General features: G+C 52.6%; 1 protein-coding gene and 5 non-coding genes across 7 annotated transcripts; 1 reads left to right on the top strand and 5 right to left on the bottom strand.

Moving 5' to 3' along the window:
* Positions 1-2,103: 2,103 nt before the first annotated feature.
* LOC102455062 (lymphocyte antigen 6 family member G6C) lies at positions 2,104-11,108 on the bottom strand. 2 transcript variants are annotated; one of them, XM_006123097.4, is made up of 4 exons: positions 10,995-11,108; positions 5,285-5,448; positions 4,160-4,279; positions 2,105-3,389 (listed from the first exon to the last, which is right to left on the bottom strand). In XM_006123097.4, the coding sequence occupies exons 2-4, from the start codon at positions 5,331-5,333 to the stop codon at positions 3,265-3,267; spliced, it is 294 nt and encodes a 97-aa protein (XP_006123159.1). In that variant the 5' UTR covers positions 5,334-5,448; positions 10,995-11,108; the 3' UTR covers positions 2,105-3,264. The 2 variants fall into 2 exon arrangements, with proteins under 2 accessions (XP_075769900.1, XP_006123159.1); XM_075913785.1 differs by lacking the exon at positions 10,995-11,108 and having other exon boundaries at positions 2,104-3,389.
* Positions 11,109-13,029: 1,921 nt separating this feature from the next.
* On the bottom strand, positions 13,030-13,102 carry TRNAK-CUU (transfer RNA lysine (anticodon CUU)). The gene has a single exon. It is a non-coding gene; the product is annotated as a tRNA-Lys (tRNA).
* A 2,051-nt stretch (positions 13,103-15,153) lies between these two features.
* TRNAE-CUC (transfer RNA glutamic acid (anticodon CUC)) lies at positions 15,154-15,225 on the top strand. The gene has a single exon. It is a non-coding gene; the product is annotated as a tRNA-Glu (tRNA).
* Positions 15,226-16,825: 1,600 nt separating this feature from the next.
* TRNAV-CAC (transfer RNA valine (anticodon CAC)) lies at positions 16,826-16,898 on the bottom strand. Its single transcript has one exon. It is a non-coding gene; the product is annotated as a tRNA-Val (tRNA).
* Positions 16,899-19,596: 2,698 nt separating this feature from the next.
* Positions 19,597-19,668, bottom strand: TRNAE-CUC (transfer RNA glutamic acid (anticodon CUC)). Its single transcript has one exon. It is a non-coding gene; the product is annotated as a tRNA-Glu (tRNA).
* A 698-nt stretch (positions 19,669-20,366) lies between these two features.
* On the bottom strand, positions 20,367-20,439 carry TRNAV-CAC (transfer RNA valine (anticodon CAC)). The gene has a single exon. It is a non-coding gene; the product is annotated as a tRNA-Val (tRNA).
* Positions 20,440-20,456: the final 17 nt, after the last annotated feature.

Raw genomic sequence — 20,456 nt, 5'->3', positions numbered from 1 at the left:
ACAGTTTGTGGGGTGTCAAAAGCACAAAACGAATAACGCGCTGTCAAACTTCAAAGCAACATTCAGGTTTCTCCAAATGTCGGGGTGTGGACGTACCCTAAGGGGGCTCGTACCCCTGGTTGAGAAACACGGCTCCAGAGGGTGTTGGTGAGGGCAGGGGACGGGACGCGAGGCCTCCCAAGATCTCAGCTTCATGCCCGGTGAGTTCCCCTCGGTGTGTAAAAAGTGTCGGTTTGCGCCCGGCCTCAGGGCAGCTGTGGGGGGACGTGTGGCCCCTGAGCAGGGCCCGGCGTGTGCAGGGGTGCTGCCCCGGGTTCCTGAAGAGGGGAGGGGACTTTTGGGGGTGAAAAGGGGCCCCTTAGTACGGAGCCGTGGGGAAAGGAAAAACGACCCCGATCCGAATTCCAAGCCCCGATGGGAACGCAGAGCGCATTGCTCCGGCGCGGACCCAGCCCCAAACTTTCTGCTTGCAGGGCTGGATGTAGGGGGCACAAAGCAGGTGGTTGATTGGGGGGGGTGGCGATTTAAAAGGATCCATGTGTTCAGGCGGCAGCCGCTGCTGCTACCATAACTGGAGCCGTGGTCCCTTTAAATCACCGCTGGAATCCTGCCCGGCAGCTCCCGCCAGCAGTGAGGGCTGTCCAGACTCCACCCCTTCCTCCCAAGGCCCCGCCCCTTTTGGGACCACGGAGCCACTCCCCGGATACCTCGCCTGGGGGCCCACGGAGGCTGTCGGCTTCCCGGTTCGGATGCGCACTCCACACGCGGGAAAGCCTTCCAGCTCCGTGGTGTGGGACACGGAGCTTTACCGTGGGCACGACCCGGTCTCAGGCACTTCGCTCTACGCCGGATGGACCCCAACCCTCCGGTCAGGCCCCGGCGGCTCCATGGGACGTGGCCTCCCAATCGGATTCTGGGCTTGAAGACCAGTTGGATGGGAATCATTTTTGTCGGTGCCGCCTGAGTTCAGGGACAGGAGGAGAACTATCGAATTTGTCAGGCTTTGGTTGTTTTCTGATTGTCCACTAGATGCCACCCTTTTGTAAAAACCGTTGGGCATGAAGAATAATTAAAAACGGTGGCTGGCAAAAGAGGAAGTACTATATTAGGTGGCAGACATGTAACCCTCCCCCCCAAATAATATTCTCTCCGAGCAAACTTCTAATGCATCTCCACTGCGTGGTTCATTTTGGCTCCAATGTCATGGAGCGTCAATACACGTTTTTCACGGGGGAAAAAAAATCCAATTTTGGTTGTGTTGAAAGTGGGCCCGGTTGTCAGGGGCTGGAAAGTTTCGGCGAGTCTTTTGTTTATCAAATACCTTTTTTGGGGGAGGGAATGAATTCACCCAAATACGTGGAAAAGGCCACTTTTCCTGGGGAGGCGGGAATAATCGATTGAAAAACGGAAGTTCAGAACACTGTGTGATTTCAGTAGACATCTCAAACAAATATTAGGCTTGTTGCCTGAAGGAATGAAATTAATATCAATGCTTTACGTCTTCTGGGGGTATGTCTAGACTACAGTCTTTTGTCGACAGAAGTTTTGTCAACAGATCCTGTCGACAAAGCTTCTGTCGACAAAGAGCGTCTAGACGACATCCAGTTCTGTAGACAAAGCAAGCCACTTTGTCGACATGAGAGTGTGGACGCAAAGGACAGTGTAGATGCACTAATGCCTTCTATCGACAGAACTCTGTCGACAAAAGGCGTTATTCCTCGTGGAATGAGGTTTACCATCGTCAACAAAACTGCCGAGTTCTCTCGACGTTATGTTGCCAGAACTCAGCGGCAGTGTAGACACAGGTATAGTTTTGTCGACAAAAGTCAACTTTTGTCGACACGACCCTGTAGTCGAGACACACCCCTGGGGTTCTGCTAATCACCTTCCCTTTTGCTTCTATGGTGAGCTCCGGGTTCCAATATTGGCATATCCTAATCCTAACCCTAACCCTAATCCCAATGCAGAAGGAGATGGGGTTAGCCTACCACCCCATAGATAAGTGTCTTGTCGTTGTTTTACAGAGGGTGAAAACGAATTCCGGAAAGCTGACGAAGCTTCACGTTTGAATGATTTATTTACCAGTCTACAGACACACAGGCTGTGTGTGTGTGTGTGTGTGTCTTCCTTGAAAGGCGATCGTTATTGAGTGTGACACAGTAGCGCCAGTCTATTGTGCGGCATACAACACACAAGCAACACAACAGAGAGTCCGAAACTGCGAGCAGGCAAGCTAAATAGAGCAGAATATTCTGGCTGATTGAAAATTCCCCGGCACCAAAAAAATCCGTGGTCCTTCTGCCGAACCACAGAGGTGGCATTTATTATTATTATTACAATCTCTGATCCAAGAGTTGTACATGCACACCACAAAAAGACAGCCCCTGCCCTAAAGCTCTTACTACCTAAGTGTAGGAAGGCGAGCAAAGCACAAGGCGAAAGTGAGCCCTGCCGAGTCGAGATTTTGACACGTAAAACCAGGCGGATAAGGAAGTACAGAAATTCAGTGGAAGGAAATACAGAGATTGGGTGGGTGAAGACTCCCTGGATCCGGGAATCCGAGGATGCATCTATCCAGCACCCTAAACTTGGAATCAGAGACACAATTTGCGCCACGCCAATATCGTCTCTTATTTCGATGTTTGAAATTTGACGCATCGACACGTCACCAAGTTTTGAAATGACCCGCTATTTTGAGCCATTCCTTATCCTTCCTGCATCGAGGTTTACCAGGATGGGGAAATAATATGCCTGTTAATTCAAAAAATGTTTCAAAAATGTTTGGAAAAATGTTTGGAGAATATTTTGAAAAATGCTATTTCAAAAATATTATTTTGAAAAATGTTTTGAAATGTTTCAAAAAATGTTCTTTCGAAAAATGTTTCGAAAATATTTCAAAACATGGTTCAAAAATGTTTTGAAAAATGTTATTTCAAAAAAATTATTTCGAAAAATGTTTTGAAAATGTTTCAAAAAATGTTCTTTCGAAAATAGTATTTCAAAAAATGTTTTGAAAATATTTCAGAAAACATTTCAAAAAATCTTCCCCCCGCATCTCTGAATCTCGACAAATCAAAAAGACTCACCGCAAGCCCCCTTTCCCGCACTGCTGAAGAGAGACAGCAGAGGGAGGAGCCAGGTGACCCCGTCCCTCCTTCCCCGTTTCCCTGTTCCCCCTCCCAGTTCAGCGTGAGGGCGGGGAAACGAGGAAACGGGAGAGGGGAAGGGGCCGTCACTCCGTCTGGGCCCCCCTCCCAGTTCGGCTCAGTTGCACAAGTCGGTGTTGCAACAGCTGTAGTCGTAGGTAAGGCTGGATTCGTCGGGGGCCCTCACCTTGCCGCAGTTGGCCACGGAGGTGCAGTTCAGCCGGTAGTACACGGGCAACATCCCTGTTGGGAGAGAGAAACAGAGTGTGGCCACAAAAAATCGAACGAGGTCCAACCAGGACAAGGGCCGAGTCCTGCCCTTGGGACGGAAGAATCCCAAGTATTGTTACAGGCTGGGGACCGACCGGCTAAGTAGCCATTCTGCAGAAAAGGACCTGGGGATACAGTGGATGAGAAGCTGGAGACGAGTCAACAGGGCGCCCTTGTAGCCAAGAAAATCATGAGTGGTGTGGAGAGGGCGGATAAAGAAAAGTTATTTATTAGTTCCCTAAATAGAACTAGAGGACACCAAATGAAATTGATGGGGAGCAGGTGTAAAATTAATAAAAGGAAGTTCTTCTTCACACAGCGTGTAGTCAACCTGTGGAACTCCTTGCCAGAGGAGGCTGTGAAGGCTGGGACTACAACAGAGTTTAAAGAGAAGCGAGATCATTTCATAATGTCACGGCGTTGCGCAAGAGGGTTTTTCTTGCGCAAGGAGGGGCCGTGTAGATGCTCCTTCTTGCGCAAGAGCCTCTTCTGAAAAAAAACAGTGGCTCGTTAGGTATGCAAATGCGGCTCGGCGATATTCCCCGCTTAGCCTCATTGGCATATTACTCCCGCAAGAAGCCGCGAGTGTAGACACAGCCCTGGAGCGTTGTGTCCAGTTCGGGGCCCCCCACTAGCGAAAGGTGCCTTCCCGGCCAGTGAGTCTGGGATCCTAACCCCCCTGGGCATGTGTAGCTCACCGCCAGCGGCCCTGGTCCCCCCCCCACACACACACACACACTTACCCAGCGAGGCTTTAATGTTGGCGCATCGCTCCCTCCAGCCGCAGGTCGCTTCGCCGGAGCCCTGGACGCAGCCGAAGAGGAGGAGTTTGTGTTTGCACACGTGGCAGCGCAGGGCGTGGGCTGCACCAGACACACAGAGGAAACCGTTCAGGCCGGGTGTCGGAGCAGCCCGACAGCACAAGCCGGGGCGGGGAAGGGGAGCGGTTTTCCCAGAGCCATCCGGACCCACACACAGACTATGCAGCTACGTACGGGCACCTGAAAATTTTGGGCACCACTGGGTCTATGCATAGGGGCACCTGAAAATTCGGGGCACCGGTGGGTCCATGCATAGGGACACCTGAAAATTTGGGGCACCGGTGGGTCCATGCATAGGGGCACCCTAAAATTTGGGGCACTGCTGAGTCTATGCATCGGGGTACCTGAAAATTCAGAGAGCCTCTGGGTCCATGCGTAGGGACACCTGAAAATTCGGAGCACATCTGGGTCTATGCATCGGGGCACCTGAAAATTCGGGGCACAATTGGGTGTATGCATCAGGGCACCTAAAAATTCAGGGTGACGATGGGTCCATGCATAGGGGCACCTGAAAATTCGGGGCACCACTGGGTCTATGCATCGGGGCACCTGAAAATTCAGAGCCACTCTGGGTCCATGCGTTGGGGCACCTGAAAATTCGGAGCACGTCTGGGTCTATGCATCGGGGCACCAGAAAATTTAAGACAATGGGGAATTGGACGCTTCAATCCCTTCGTGTTCCCCATAAGTGGAAGATTTGGGTGGCTGCCCCGCAGAGATTCAGGGGCCACCCAGCTGACGCGGAGAGCACCCACTGCTACTCACGGCGGACCGCCTGTGTTTGCAGAGGTGGTGCACATTCTTCGGTGCACTTAACAAAATTTATTCTGCCCCAAGGGTGGAAGATTTTAGCAGGAGCTTTGGCTGGGGCTATGGTCATGCAATAAGGGATGAAGAGAACAGGGAACTGAAGAGGGGCCAATAAACCACCCGGCCCGTATAAGCGAAACAAACTTTTCTTTTGCAGCGTCCACGGGCAAGCCGCCTCTGGATTTCGGCCTAGCTTGTCCCTGTTAAAATTCAAGTCAGGTTCTGCCCCGGACTCACCGCCGGCCAAGCACAAGAGAGCAGCCAGCCCGAGGAAAAAAACCTTCATGTCGGCAGCTGGCGATATGGCGCACACAGCTGGAGCGGGCGCCCGCAGATATCGTCAGAGCTGGATGCGTAGAGTCCTGCTGTCTCAGACCCCACAGCGTTATCCGCTGCCTCCCCTATTACAAGGGGAGAAGCAGAGAGTTTGCAAAGCAAAAATTGTGCTACAGTAAAGATGAGTCACAGTATAAATTGCCTGTTCCGGGAACCAAAAAACCCTCAAAAAAACCTTCCCAAAAAACCCTCGGTAATCATCATATTTCCAACGCCGGCCGAGGAACACACACACACACACGCACACACACACACACCAGCCTGGCCTGTCTGCCTTTCATTCGCAGATTTACCCAGCCTCACTCGGATCCTTAACTCGATTAAGAATTTGGGGTTTCTTAGGAAAATGTACTTGCGTTCTTAAAACGGCAGCATGTTTCAAAAATACCACGTCGGTTTTTTTATCACGCTCCCTTTTTTGATTTCCGATTTCTCCACCAAAGGCATTGGTTTTCCCCTGTGAATGTTTCTTAGAAGGGGGAATTCCATCCCGTGACTTTTTTTCCTTCGACCCTACAAACTCCTCTCGTGCGCCGTGTTTTCGCCACAAAAAAAAAACCATCGCCAGTTTCGTGTCCGAGAACATTGTACTCTAGTGTTTAAACCTTGAGCACGGATTTAGCGACGCCAAATCTCTCCAGGGTCTCGCTATTCCTCCTGCAATGAGGTTTACCAGCTAATTCGAAGTAGGGGCTTTAAATCGGAATCCTGTTTCATTGCCGCGTGTAGACGTGGGCAGTTCCTTCGGGCTAGTGAATTTCTAAAATGGCGACCGGCCGGGAACATGCAAATCAAGGGATATTTAAATCCCAGGCTTGATTTGCAATTCCGGTCGCCCTCATTAGCCTCCCTAGATAGATCTAGGGGGCTAGTGTAGACGAACCCTTGAGAAGTAAACCCTGTTCCAGTTTCCTCCTCTTTTTTTCTGGTTCATTTTAGTTACATAACGTAAGAACAGTCACAGGTCAGACGTAAGGTCAGACCAAAGGCCCATCCAACCCAGTGTCCTGTCTGCCGACAGTGGCCAATGCCAGGTGCCCCAGAGGGAGGGAACTGAACAGGTAATCCTCCCATGATCTCTCCCCATTGCCCACTAGAGACACTAGGGGCACCCTCCCTACACATCCTGGCTAATCGCCATTGATGGACCTAACCTCCATGAATCTATCTAGCTCTTTTTTGGACCCTGCTAAAGTTCTAGACTTCACCACGTCCTCCGGCGAGGAGTTCCACAGGTTGACTGTGCGCTGAGTAAAGAAAAACGTCCTTTGGTTTGCTTTAAACCTGCTGCCTCTTCATTCCATTGGGTGACCCCTAGTTCTTATATTATGGGAAGAAGTCAATCACTTTTCCTTCGTCACGTTTTCCACGCCAGTCGTGATTTTCTAGACCTCTCTCCTATCCCCCCAAGTCTCCTCTTTTCTAAGCTGAAAAGTCCCCGTCGCTTTAATCTCTCTTCTTATGGGACCCGTTCCAAACCCCTCCGCATGCTTGTGGCCCTTTTCTGAACCTTTTCCAATGTCAAGAGATCTTTTTTGACATGAGTGACCACATCCGTACAAGCTGTGGGCGTCCTGTGGTTTTATATAGAGGCAATACGATATTTTCTGCCCTGTTCTCTGTCTTATTTTAGTCTCTGTCAACAGCTGCTCCGTCGTGTCGGTTTTCAGGACTGTTCTTGGTGATTCTGACTCTTCTCTGGTTGGAGGAGACGCAATGCCATTCAGAGGAAGTTGCAGACAGTGCGGGAGAAGTTCTTGATCAAATAGACCAGATAATCCCCCATGCCTTGGGGGACCCGTCCATAAGACGGTTGAGATAGTCACCCCGGGGTCTCCCAAAGGGGTCTGAGGTGGCCACCCCTCTGATCTGAGGTTCGGATTTTAAGGCGAGGAGAGAGAGTTGCAATCTAATCTGATCGCTACTGTAGCACCGGGTTCCTTCGCTGGAGGGGTTTCTTCTCGGCTTAGGGAAAGTCCGGGGTAGGTCAGCAAAACCGGCCAGAGACACAGGATGAGAGATTTCAGGAGGCTAGAATTTGTTTCACTCGACAGAGAGAGAAGGTTTAGAGCAGGAGGAAGTCTGGTTTTCATAGTTTTCTTTTCAACAAATCGGGGGACTTTTTCCCGGAAGGTTTCACTTGCTTGGAAAGAAAGAAAGAAAGAAAGAAAGAAAGAAAGAAAGAAAGAAAGAAAGAAAGAAAGAAAGAAAGAAAGAAAGAAAGAAAGAAAGAAGTTTGTCAATAGATTTTTAAAAAGAAAGAAAGAAAGAAAGAAAGAAAGAAAGAAGTTTGTCAATAGATTTTTAGAAGAAAGAAAGAAAGAAAGAAAGAAAGAAAGAAAGAAAGAAAGAAAGAAAGAAAGAAAGAAAGAAAGAAAAGTTTGTCGATAGATTTTTAGAAGAAAGAAAGAAAGAAAGAAAGAAAGAAAGAAAGAAAGAAAGAAAGAAAAGTTTGTCGATAGATTTTTAAAAAGAAAGAAAGAAAGAAAGAAAGAAAGAAAGAAAGAAAGAAAGAAAAGTTTCTGTCAATAGATTTTTATGAAGAAAGAAAGAAAGAAAGAAAGAAAGAAAGAAAGAAAGAAAGAAAGAAAGAAAGAAAGAAAGAAAGAAAAGTTTCTGTCAATAGATTTTTATGAAGAAAGAAAGAGAACTTGCGGCCACACGCAGGTGACTCGTGGTAGCGGTTGGGGCGTGCGCAGAGGTGAAAGTACGCGGGGGCGCTCGGGGGCGCAGCTCCGGCGAGATCGGACCGAGCTGTGGCGGAAGCCGACAGGGAGCTAGTGACCGAGCAGGCAGGGACCCAGGCTGCGACAGGGCAGGGCCCCGAAGACATTTGAGGTCACTCTCACGGCTAGAAGCGCACCTCCGCACAGTGCCCCTGCTAACATGTTAACTGCTAAACAGGGTGTCCCTTGTTCCTCCGACTGGTCCTCTCCGCCCCCCTTTCCACAACCCCACGCGTGGCTGCTCCCTTGTGCCCCGGGTCCTCCGCCTCGTCGCTCAGCGTAACTCCACTGAAGTCAACGGGCCTCGGTTTCTGGACGTCCGCCGAGGCTCCTCCGGCCCGGCCTGTTTTGCAATCCCTCTTCCAGCGGGCGGCGAACGCTCAGGAGCGACTCCCTGCTTCGCTGGGCCACCGTCCCTCACGAGAAACGTCCTCGTGATCCCACTGGCCGAGCCCCAAGGCCCGGAACACGCGCATGCCGCCGCCGCCGCCGCCGCACTCCAAGCCGAGAACGACGTTCTCAGGGACCAGGGCCGAGTCCCGGCCGGGCCCAGCACTTTCCTCGTTCTCTCCACCCCGGCCCAAGAAAGGGAATTTCACCCATCCTGAAATCGGTCCTCTCGGCTTCCGCTCCGCCCTGGTCTACGCTCTGGGCAGCGCGCGTCCGAAATGGCAACACGCACGTCGACACGGCAAGCCGTTCTTTCGACACAACAGCGACGCCTACTCCGACGCCCGGGACCCTCGTTTCACCCGGAGCCAGGGACGTCACAGGGGGAGCGCGACTTCCTGCCGCGGAGACGGCGCCAGCCGCTGAGTTCAACCATTTCAACACCCGCGACGCTGAGGGTTGCCAGATGGTTTTAGCAAAAATACCGGACACGCTTGACACGACAACACAATCGACATTCCACCCGATTTAGAAAACACCGGACGGTTCCATTTTCTCGTTTCTATTTTCTCAATTTGTTTCAGGACAGAAAGCTCCAATACTGTACTGCCCGGTTCAAAACCGGACACCAGGCATCCCGAACGACACTTACGTCGCCATTTTCCCGGCTGAATGTTCCCTGACTCATAAGCGGCGCGTCCACTATTTCGAAATAACGACTCCCCAGCGTCATTCAAAGTCAGTCCCCGCCCACCTCCCCCCAGCGCCTGCTGGGGCGTTACAGCAAGGGAACACGGCCCCCTGCACGGAGCCAGCCATGGACTGATTTCGATTTTATGAAATCGGGCATTATTCAGTCGATTTTAGGCACGTCAAAAGAGGTTCCTAGTGTAGTGGTGCCCTACGGGAGGCGGGAGGGGGAAGTCAGCAAGGTTGCCAGGGGTCCAGTTTTCGCCCAGACAGTCCGGAAATCGCATCTTCTAACTGGTAAAAAAAACACGTCTGGTATTTTCCGTCTTTTCATGGACGGAAGGCCAGAGAGGACATTTTTCTCATGCCATATCTGGCGGGGGCAGGGCGGGGAATTTAAAGGCACAGTGACCTTTTTTTTTTTTTTGCTCAACCGATTTTCCACCCCCCACCCCTCCCATCTGGCAACCCTAGAGGTCAGGCCTCGCCAGCCGAGGAGTAACCGCGAGGGCCCCTTTGTGAGAGCGAAGACGGGGACGTGGGCCCAATCCCATCCGAAAACGTGTCTTGTGCTGGGAACGATGAAACACCTTCCCCCCAGACCCGACCTGGCTAGGGAGGCTGGGGGGGGGGGGGTAACACCGGTCAGGTGACCATCCCCCATGTGACTCCTCCCTGCACCACCAGGGGAGCGTCTGGACAATGCCCCCTCCACCCTGCCCCTGCCCTGGCTCCGCCCCTTCTCAGGCCCCGCCCCCTACCCCACCTCGTCCCTCAACCCTCCTCCCCTGGTTGACGTGGTCCAGGGGACTTGCCGGGGACCCTGGGGCCGGCCGCTGGGGTCTGGGCCCCTCACGCTCACCAGCAGCAGTGGGGGCCAGTGGAACCACACGGCTTCGCTCCCCCGGCTCCCAGCCACGAGGATCTGCTTCCTGGGATGACTGTGGGGGTGATGGGGGGGCCTTTCCCTGAGCTATCTGGCAGCTGGGGAGAGGGGCCGTATTGCTCTGCTTCTCCCCACTGCTGCTGGTGAGTGCGGGGGGGCCCCCTCACGAGTCTCCCCCAGGCTGCCCAGAAACTCCGGCCCTTGGCCTCTCCCACCCATAGCGTTCCCAGAGTCCGACGATTCCCCTTCGTTACCCGTTGAGCTCCGCAGGCTCACGAGGAGCATACTAGCTAAGCCTGCGCACGTCCTGGCCGTCACCACATCCTGCGGCGAGGAGTTCCACGGGTTAACTGCTGCCGCCGCGTGACGAAGCGCTTCCTTTGGCTTGTTTTAAACCCGCTGCCCGTTCATTTCATTGGGCGCCCCCTCGTCCTTATAGTGCGGGACCAAGTACATACCTTTTCTTCAGTCCCCTTTTCCACACCCACCCTGATACCCTAGACCTGTCTCCTTAGTCTCCTCTTTTCTAAGCTGATAAGTCTCCCTTTTTTAACGATTCCTCGCGGGCTGTTTGCTTTTTTGACGGCCGCTGAGCAGGGAGGGGAAGTTTTCTGAGAACTCTCCAGCATGACGCCAAGATTGCTTTCCTGATTAGTGGTCGCTAAATTAGCCCCCGCCGTATTGTTGGGGTTATTGTTTCTAATAGGCATGACTTTTATCATTATTCACTTTAAATATCATTTGCCCTTTCGGTGCCTAATCCCCTCGTTTGGGGAGATCCTTAGACGCGCTTCGCTTTGGGGCACCGACCCCAGACCAGACGGCCCCGTGTGCCCCTCACCCTGGCGTCGGAGGGGGACTCTCGTGCTCAGCAGGCGTTAGCCGGGGACCCCGCCTAGGAAGAAGAAAAGCGACGCACCTTTTCTGCCGAAAAGTCCAACACGGTTGCGATTTCGGGGGCAGGGGGATGGCTTCCCGGGCGCCGTCCGGCTAAGCAGACGTCAGCCTGTCTGCCGTCTCTGCTGTCGTCCCAGACCCACGATAAATCGGTTTGAGCCAATGGCCGCAGGTCACCGAGTCCCGGAGCGGGGCTGGGGGTGGGGTGGAGAGATTGTTTGCCTGGAACAATGCTTTCCCCCAGGCATCCTGCACCTGAGTAAACAGGCCATTTAACTCCATGGACGTCGCCACCGTTGCGCCGGCAAATCGTTCCCAGCCCTGTGCGGAATAATGTTGTGCCGTGCACGAGGCCGGAGTGAATGTGCACCGCCAATGGACACGAAAACCTCGCTGGGTGGGCACTTTCACAGCACTTCTAGGCCGTAGGAGGCGGGAGCTGCAGACAACGCACCCCCTCTCAGTTTTTCCGTCCAAGTGTGGAATAAATTTTGTTGTGTGCACCAAGACCTGTGCGGATGTGCACCACCCAGAGAAACACCTCCTGCCGGCAGTGGCATTGGGAGGTCTCTCTCTCCGGGGAGGCCTGCCAAGCGTTCGGCACACAGGGAACCCTGGTCACCCCTGTTGGTCTCAGCAGGGGGACATGGGGGGGGCGTGTTAGTCTGTAGCCGCGAAAAACATGGCTCCTGCCGTGGGGCACCTCGCAGATGGGCCGATGTATTGGGGGCATCCGCGTCCGTGGGTGACGCTCGTGACCTTGGGAAGTGGGTCGTTGTAGGGGAAAGTTTACCCCCCTGACTGCCCCCGTATCCCCTCCCAGAGCTGGCACCCCACAGCCCTGCCCCAGAGCACAACCCAAACCCCTGCACCCCCCCGCACCCACATATCCCCTCCCAGATCCGGCACCCGACACCTCTGCCCCAGCTCACAGCCAAAACCCCTGCACCCCCCACCCCCATATCCAGCACCCCACACCCTCCTGCACCCCACACCCCTGCCCCAGCTCACAGCCCAAACCTCTGTACCCCCCCCACACCGCTATATCCCCTCCCAGAGCCGGCACCCCACACCCCTGCCCCAGCTCACAGCCCAAACCCCTGCACCCCCCACCCCCATATCCAGCACCCCACACCCTCCTGCACCCCACACCCCTGCCCCAGCTCACAGCCCAAACCTCTGTACCCCCCACCACACCGCTATATCCCCTCCCAGAGCCGGCACCCCCCACCCCTGCCCCAGCTCACAGCCCAAACCCCTGCACCCCCCACCCCCATATCCAGCACCCCACACCCTCCTGCACCCCACACCCCTGCCCCAGCTCACAGCCCAAACCTCTGTACCCCCCCCACACACACCTCTATATCCCCTCCCAGAGCCGGCACCCCACACCCCTGCCCCAGCTCACAGCCCAAACCCCTGCACCCCCCACCCCCATATCCAGCACCCCACACCCTCCTGCACCCCCACACCCCTGCCCCAGCTCACAGCCCAAACCTCTGTACCCCCCACCACACCGCTATATCCCCTCCCAGAGCCGGCACCCCACACCCCTGCCCCAGCTCACAGCCCAAACCCCTGCACCCCCCACCCCCATATCCAGCACCCCACACCCTCCTGCACCCCACACCCCTGCCCCAGCTCACAGCCCAAACCTCTGTACCCCCCACCACACCGCTATATCCCCTCCCAGAGCCGGCACCCCACACCCCTGCCCCAGCTCACAGCCCAAACCCCTGCACCCCCCACCCCCATATCCAGCACCCCACACCCTCCTGCACCCCACACCCCTGCCCCAGCTCACAGCCCAAACCTCTGTAACCCCCCCCCCCGCACCCCTATATCCCCTCCCAGAGCTGGCACCCCATTCCCCTGCCCCAGCCAAAACCCCTGCACCCCCCATCCCCTCCCAGATCTGGCACCCCACACCCCTGCCCCAGGGTCCCTCCAAGCCCCCTCTGTGAATACGGAAGAGTGCTGCCCTTTCCAAACCTGTGGAGTGCCCCCCCACAGGCCAGGGTTAGAACCCAAATCTGATCTTCCGCTGCAAAAGCAGCCGCCCAACGTGGGGCTCGAACCCACGACCCTGAGATTAAGAGTCTCATGCTCTACCGACTGAGCTAGCCGGGCTGGGTAGAAAGGCTCTTCAACTCCCTTGAGGCAGAGCTGAGGCTGTGACCCATAGCCAGCCTGGGGGCTGGGGGGAGAAGAGCCTTCGCCCCTCGTTCTTTCCCCTCCCCGCTGCCCTGCAGGCAGCCCACCATGAACCAAATGCAGAACTGTGGGGCTGTGTCTAGACTGGCCAGTTTTTCCGGAAAATCCGCCACTTTTCCGGAAAAACTTGCCAGCTGTCTATACTGGCCACTTGAATTTCCACAAGAACACTGACTTCCTACTGTCTGAAATCAGTGCTTCTTGTGGAAATACTATGCTGCTCCCGTTCGGGCAAAATGGCGATTGGGGCTTTTTTTGTGCAAACGTGCGTCTAGATTGGCCACGGACGCTTTTCCACAAAAAGTGCTTTTACGGAAAAGCATCCGTGCCAATCTAGACGCTCTGTTCCGAAAATGCTTTTAACGGGAAACTTCTTTGTTAAAAGCATTTCTGGAAAATCATGCCAGTCTAAACATAGCCTGGGAGTTGGCAAATGTCATTGAGGAGCCTCTGGCCATTATCTTTGAAAAGTTGTGGAGATCGGGAGAAATCCCGGATGATTGGAAAAAGGCAAATGTAGTGCCCATCTTCAAAAAAGGGAAGAAGGACGATCCAGGGAACTATAGGCCGGTCAGTCTGACCTCGGTTCCTGGAAAAATCATGGAAGGGATCCTCAAGGAATCCATTTTGAGACACTTGGAAGAGAGCAAAGTGATCAGGAATAGTCAACATGGATTCACAAAGGGCAAGTCGTGCCTGACCAATCTGATTAGCTTCTCTGATGAGGTAACTGGCTCTGTGGACATGGGGAAGTCAGTGGATGTGATAGACCTTGACTTTAGCAAGGCTTTTGATACCGTCTCCCACAATATTCTCACCAGCAAGTTAAGGGAATGTGGATTGGATAAATGGACGGTAAGATGGATAGAAAGCTGGCTAGAAGGCCGGGCCCAGCGGGTAGTGATCAATGGCTCGATGTCAGGTTGGGGGTCGGTTTCTAGCCGAGTGCCCCAAGGTTCGGCTCTAGGACTGGTTTTGTTCAATATCTTTATTAATGACCTGGCTGAGGGGATGGATTGCACCCTCAGCAAGTTTGCAGATGACACTAAGCTGGGGGGAGAGGTAGATATGCTGGAGGGCAGGGATAGGGAACAGAGTGACTTAGACAAATTGGAGGATTGGGCCACAAGAAATCTGCTGAGGTTCAACAAGGACAAGGGTAGAGTCCTGCCCTTGGGACAGAAGAATCCCAAGCATTATTACAGGCTGGGGACCGACTGGCTAAGTAGCAGTTCTGCAGAAAAGGACCTGGGGGTTCCAGTGGATGAGAAGCTGGATATGAGTCAACAGGGCGCCCTTGTAGCCAAGAAGGCTAATGGCATATTAGGTGCATTAGGAGGAGCATTGCCAGCAGCTCCAGAGATGTCATTATTCCCCTGTATTCGGCTCTGGGGAGGCCACATCTGGAGTATTGTGTCCAGTTCTGGGCCCCCCACTACAGAAAGGATGTGGATGCACTGGAGAGGGGCCGGCGGAGGGCAACCAAAATGATACGGGGGCTGGAGCATATGACCTACGAGGAGAGGCCGAGGGATTTGGGTTTGTTTAGTCTGCAGAAGAGAAGAGTGAGGGGGGATTTGAGAGCAGCCTTCAACTCCCTGAAGGGAGGTTCCAAAGAGGCTGGCGAGAGGCTGTTCTCAGTGGGGCAGAACAAGGAGCAATGGGCTCAGGTTGCAGTGGGGGAGGTCTAGGTTGGAGATTAGGAAAAACTATTTCCCTAGGCGGGTGGGGAGCGCTGGGCTGGGTTCCCTAGGGAGGGTTGGAGTCTCCATCCCTAGAGGTGTGTCAGTCCCGGCTGGACCAAGCCCTGGCGGAGTTGATTGAGTTGGGTTGGTCCTGCCTTGGGCCGGAGGCTGGACTTGATGGCTCCCGAGGCCTCTTCCAGCTGTAGGAGTCACTCTCACCCATTTACACAAGTAGACGCAGGACTGGGAAGGAGGGTGAAAGGACACCCCTTTTACACCACTTCCCTGGTGGTCTAGTGGTTAGGATTCGGCGCTCTCACCGCCGCGGCCCGGGTTCGATTCCCGGTCAGGGAAAATAGCCTTTTGGCCCCGGATCCCTTCATTGAGGATAGAAACCACCAGAGAGATTTTTCTGCACCCCCCTGCAACGTCTTCTTCCTGCAGGCGGGGGGACTCTTCTGCGGCCTTGTGAAAATCCAGCTTTCCCGGTGGTCCGGAGCAGAACGGAGACCTCTTCCTAGGTGGGGCAGTCCGGACAAGCGGAGCCGTGAGAAATCATTTCTCCCGTTGCTCGCGGCCCCCCGCCCAAAGCAGGACCAACCCAACTCAGTCAGCCCAGGCAGAGTTTGGTCAAGCGGGGACGTAAACCTGTCGAGACGGAGATTGTACCCCCTCCCTAACCCTATCCCTTCCCCGCCCTCCTCGGGAAATATCCAAGCCAGCCCTCCTCCCCTGCAACGGGAGCCCATCGCACCTCGTTCGGAACAGCCTCTCCCCAGCCTCCTCGGAAACGCGCCATCGCCCCGGAACTCGCCTGCCCAAATACGACGCGTTCGCCAGGAGGGTGTCACAGGACTCCCAGTTGGTTTTGCGGGGCGCTGTGAAGGGCTCGCTGCCTTTCCCCCCCTCGCGCAATGAACAGCACCGCCCCCCCGGCTGGTAAGCCTACGCAATCCGAGCTTTTCCGAGGGGGGAGCCGCGTTCCTCGTCAGGGCTACATCCACACAGCAAAGAAAAATATTACGAAAGAATGGGCGGCTTGTTAGAACGGACAGGCGGAGTCAGACCAAAGGCCCATCTAGTCCAGGGTCCTCTCTGCCGACAGTGGCCAATGCCAGATGCCCTCAAATGGAGGGAACCAAACAGGGAATCCTCACACGATCCCTCTCCTGTCGCCCATTTCCAAACAGCGGCTAGGGACACCCTCCCGACCCATCCTGGCTCTTAGCCATGGATAGACCTAACCTCCATGAATCTATCTAGCTCTTTTTTAAACCCTGCTAAAGACCCGGTCTTCACGACGTCCTGCAGCGAGGAGTTCCACAGGTTGAAGAAAAACCGTCCTTTGGTTTGCTTTAAATCTGCCGCCTATTCATTTCATCAGGTGACCCCTCGTTCTTCTGTGATGGGAACAAGTCAATCACTTTTCCTTAGTCACTTTTTCCACACCTGCCATGATGTTATAGACCTCGATCCTTTCTCCTCTTGTCTCAGCCGAAAAGTCCCCGTCTTTTTAATCGCTCTGCATAGGGCACCCAACCCCTCGTTGGTTTGGTTGCCCTCTTCTGGGTTAGAGATCTCCACTGATTAGTTTCGGACTCCCGAGACGGGAAAGAAGGGAAAATAGGACCCTATTGAATTTTCTGACATGAAGGGGATACCTGAGGCTGTCGGCGGGCAGTTCCAAAATCAGGAAACTTCTGTCTCGGCGCTAAACAAATTAAAATCCTTCCATCGTTCGTATTTGTTAAGTATCTGGCCGGCTCCCAAGTCACAATTCCCACCCTCAACAGACGAGCTACCCCCTCCTTCAGGCCTTTAATAGTTGTGTACACGGGAAAAAATATGGAGGGAGAAAGCGCAAGAAGTTGTGGATGCATTTGAGCGAAAAGTTCAAAAGAAAGAAAGAAAACCAAAATAACTGGAGGCCAAAAAATATAAAAAATTAAGGTACTGTTTCTGCCCGGTTTCGAACCGGGGACCTTTCGCGTGTGAGGCGAACGTGATAACCACTACACTACAGAAACCCCAGCTGCTGTAGAACTTGACCTTTTTTCTGAAATGCCTAGGCTACAGGGTTTTTTTTAAAAAAAAACTGACCTTTTTTTCCCCAAAAAACGTTACCTGCATCCACACTGCAATCGCGTTCTTTCAAGATTAAATCGAAAGAACGCAGCAGGGTTTTCGACATTGGTAAACCTCCAAGGGTGTGTCTAGACTACAGGGTTTTTTCGAAAAAAAATGGCCTTTTTTCGAAAAAACTGCGCCTGCGTCTAGACTGCTGCTGAGTTCTTTCGAAAGTCAATTGAAAGAACGCGGCCGTTTTAGCACCCGTGGAAAAGCTCATTTTACGAGGAAGAACGCCTTTTTTTCGAAAGTGCGCTTAGGCGCCGGTGTGTCTAGACGACAGGGTTTTTTGAAAAAAAGTGGTCTTTTTTCGAAAAAACTTCCCCTGCGTCTAGACTGCCGCCACGTTCTTTCGAAAGTCAATTGAAAGAATGCAGCTGTTTTAGCGCCCGCGGAAAAGCTCATTTTGCGAGGAAGAACGCCTTTTTTCGAAAGTGCTCTTTTGAAAAAAGGCGCTGGTGTGTCTAGACGACAGGGTTTTTTCGAAAAAAGTGGTCTTTTTTCGAAAAAACTTCCCCTGAGTCTAGACTGCCGCCGCATTCTTTTGAAAGTCAATCGAAAGAACGCGGCCGTTTTTTCGATCGCGGTAAGCCTCATTCCACGAGGAATAACGCCTTTTTTCGAAAGCGCTCTTTTGGAAAACAGCGCTGTTGAATGCAAACTGTGATTTTTTGAAAGAGCGCGTCTAGACTCTCCTTCAAAAAAGCCGCTCACTTTTTCGAAAAATCTGCGTGTAGTCTGGACGCTCTCTTTCGAAAGAGGCTTTTCTGAAAGATGCTGTCGAAAACGCTTCTTCCCAAAAAGCCTTGTAGTATAGATGTAGCTGCAATGCACACTGTGCTTTTTCGAAAGAGGGCATCCAAACTGCCCAGGTACTTTCTTTCGAAAAAGCGGCTTGCTTTTTCGAAAATACTGGCTGTAGTCCAACCGCTCTTTTTCAAAAGAGGCGTGTTCTAAAGTATCTTTCGAAAAAGCCTCTTTCGAAAGAGGCTTGCAGTCTAGATGGAGCGCCGAAGAAGAACGCCTTTTTCGAAAGAGCTCTTTGTGGATGGCGCCACTGCTGCGCTTTCGAAATAGCCCCTCGCCAGGACCGTTTTAACAGGGATTTGGAGCAATCAAACTTTGGAATTGCTCCGCTCCAGCTCCGCGCTCCAACTCAAATTTATTTTTAACTATATTTTTTTAATATACGTAATTAATATAATTTTTTATTTGTAAATTGCAAGTTAGTTTTTCTTATGAAATTTTGTGGTAAAATATTTGAAATATGTTCCACGTTTTTAATGAATATCTCAAAAACGCTTTAATATAGATATATCAATGAAATGTGGTATGTGCTGTAGCGTTAGTACATGCTAGCGCTGTTCTGCAACAGTAATTGTTGGGAAGTAACGAGGCTTCACGTTACTAGGTTGAAAATAACCACATACTAATTTATCTACGCGAGTACGTACTCGCCTAGCCTTGGCACACGCGTGGGAGCAGTCTGCCGGGTGTCTGATAATTATCTGATTCGTTAATAAAACATAGCTCCAAGAAGCTTTGTAATTTTGGATCTGTACATTAAATCTTGCTTCCGGCCAAAGTGAGACTAACCGTGACCTATTACGTAAAGTGGTAACGAAGATGTTAATATCGATTGTTATACAATCTGAAACTTGTTGGCACCTTTAGGACTCGCTTGCTAAAATATCATTCATTTTGGATTGAAAACGGAAAAAAAAAACCCGGGAGCAGTGAAGCTGTCAAGATTTTCTGTGCTCCGGCTCTGCTTCAGCTCCGGGCAAAAACCTGTAGCTCCGTTGCTCCACGCTCCAACTCCGGGCTCCGCTCGAAAGCCCTGCATTCTAAGTTATTCCTCCGGCCTCCGACTCATTCGGAGACTTTCCCTGAAGTGTAGACGCGCTCTTTCGAAACAAGCTCACTATTCCGGAGTAGCTTCTCCCGAACGAACTGTGCAGTGCTAGGATTGCCAGATAGTTTCACAACAAATAGCGAACGTGTCGGGGGAAAAAACGGTTGAGCCAAAAAAAAAAAAAAAGTCATGGAGCCTTTAAATCCCACGCTCCCCTTCCCCCACACCAGACGTGGTAGGGGAAGAATGTCCCATGCGGCCTTCCATCCAAGAAAAACAGAATATCAGACATTTCACGTCTGGTATTTTCTGGGGGGTTTTTTTTACTGGACCGAACCCGCACATACCGGATTGTCCGGGCCAAGATACTTTCGAAAACGCCTCTTTCGAAAAAGAGCATCTAGACTACAACCAGAACTTTCGAAAAAGCAAGCCGCTTTTTCGAAAGAGCGCACCCAGGCAGTCTGGATGCCCTCTTTCGAAAAAGCACCGTGTGCATGACCTAGCGCCTTGTTTCGAAAGAACACTTCCGAAAAAAGGCGCTCTTCCTCGTAAAAACGAGGTTTTCCGCGGTCGGAAAAACGGCCGCCTTCTTTCGATGCACTTTGGAAAGAACGCGGCGGCAGTCTAGACGCAGGGGAAGTTTCTTCGAGAAAAGGCTACTTTTTTTCGAAAAAGCCCTGTAGTCTAGACACAGTGGTTTCCATTTCCGGTGAAGGGATGCGTGTCCAAAAACACTTCCTTTCCCTGACCGGGAATCGAACCCGGGCCGTGGCGGTGAGAGCGCCGAATCCTAACCACTAGACCACCAGGGAAGTGGCTTTAATTCAGCTTTTCACACCTCCTAGGCCTACTCATAAATGTGCCAAATTTCTGAATTTTCTCCCTGGTCTACTGCCTGGGGGGGACAAGCATCAGGGTGAAGGACCCCCCCTCTTAGCTTACAGGCCGCAACTTCTCAATACAACCCCTTTTCCGTGGTCATGGCCTTGACAGCGCAGCGAGACAGAGCCAACATGTCGTCAAGGGAGAATTTCTCGCCACCAGCTGCGCGGGCAGAAAAGGATCTTTGGGACGGGGAAGGCTCGGCTGTGACACACCCGAATACCTATCAGTTGCGGGGTAGAGAATCAGGCAGAGAATAGCTTACGGGCTTTGTGTAACCCCTATTACGCCCGCGTCAAGCCAGCTAAAACCCTCTCCGTCCGACCGGAAAAGCTTCCCGAAAAGAGGAAGAAAGCGCAGGAGACACGGACGTATTTGGAGTGGGAGGGAAAGAAAACTAAAGTACCGGCCGGCCTCGCTCCAAGTCCGGGATACGTTCCGAAAAACCTGGACTTCCCGCAAAACGGCAAGTGAGGGAATTTTTTCCCGTGGCGGACTTCCACTGGGGGGGTGTTTGCGCAACTTAAGAGCAGGGAACGGGAGGACTTATCTGTGTGGAAGGAGATAGCTTGGGGCGCTTTCGGGCAGGGATGCGGTACATTCATCACCAAAACATTCCCCCAAGGCTTGTTTCTGCCCGGTTTCGAACCGGGGACCTTTCGCGTGTGAGGCGAACGTGATAACCACTACACTACAGAAACCACCTACAAAAGAGACT

This window comes from Pelodiscus sinensis, chromosome 32, assembly GCF_049634645.1.
Source record: "Pelodiscus sinensis isolate JC-2024 chromosome 32, ASM4963464v1, whole genome shotgun sequence".
NCBI classification, from domain to species: Eukaryota; Metazoa; Chordata; order Testudines; family Trionychidae; genus Pelodiscus; species Pelodiscus sinensis.
Note: the sequence above shows the minus strand (reverse complement) of the source record. Positions and strands in the feature narration are given on the sequence as shown.

Coding starts and splice junctions, on each gene's coding strand:
- LOC102455062 (XM_006123097.4), bottom strand. CDS start 5,333: ATGAAGGTTTTTTTCCTCGGGCTGGCTGCTCTCTTGTGCTTGGCCGGC. Junction 4,280..5,284: donor TCTCTTGTGCTTGGCCGGCG/GTGAGTCCGGGG, acceptor TGTCTGGTGCAG/CCCACGCCCTGCGCTGCCAC. Junction 3,390..4,159: donor CAACATTAAAGCCTCGCTGG/GTAAGTGTGTGT, acceptor CTCTCCCAACAG/GGATGTTGCCCGTGTACTAC.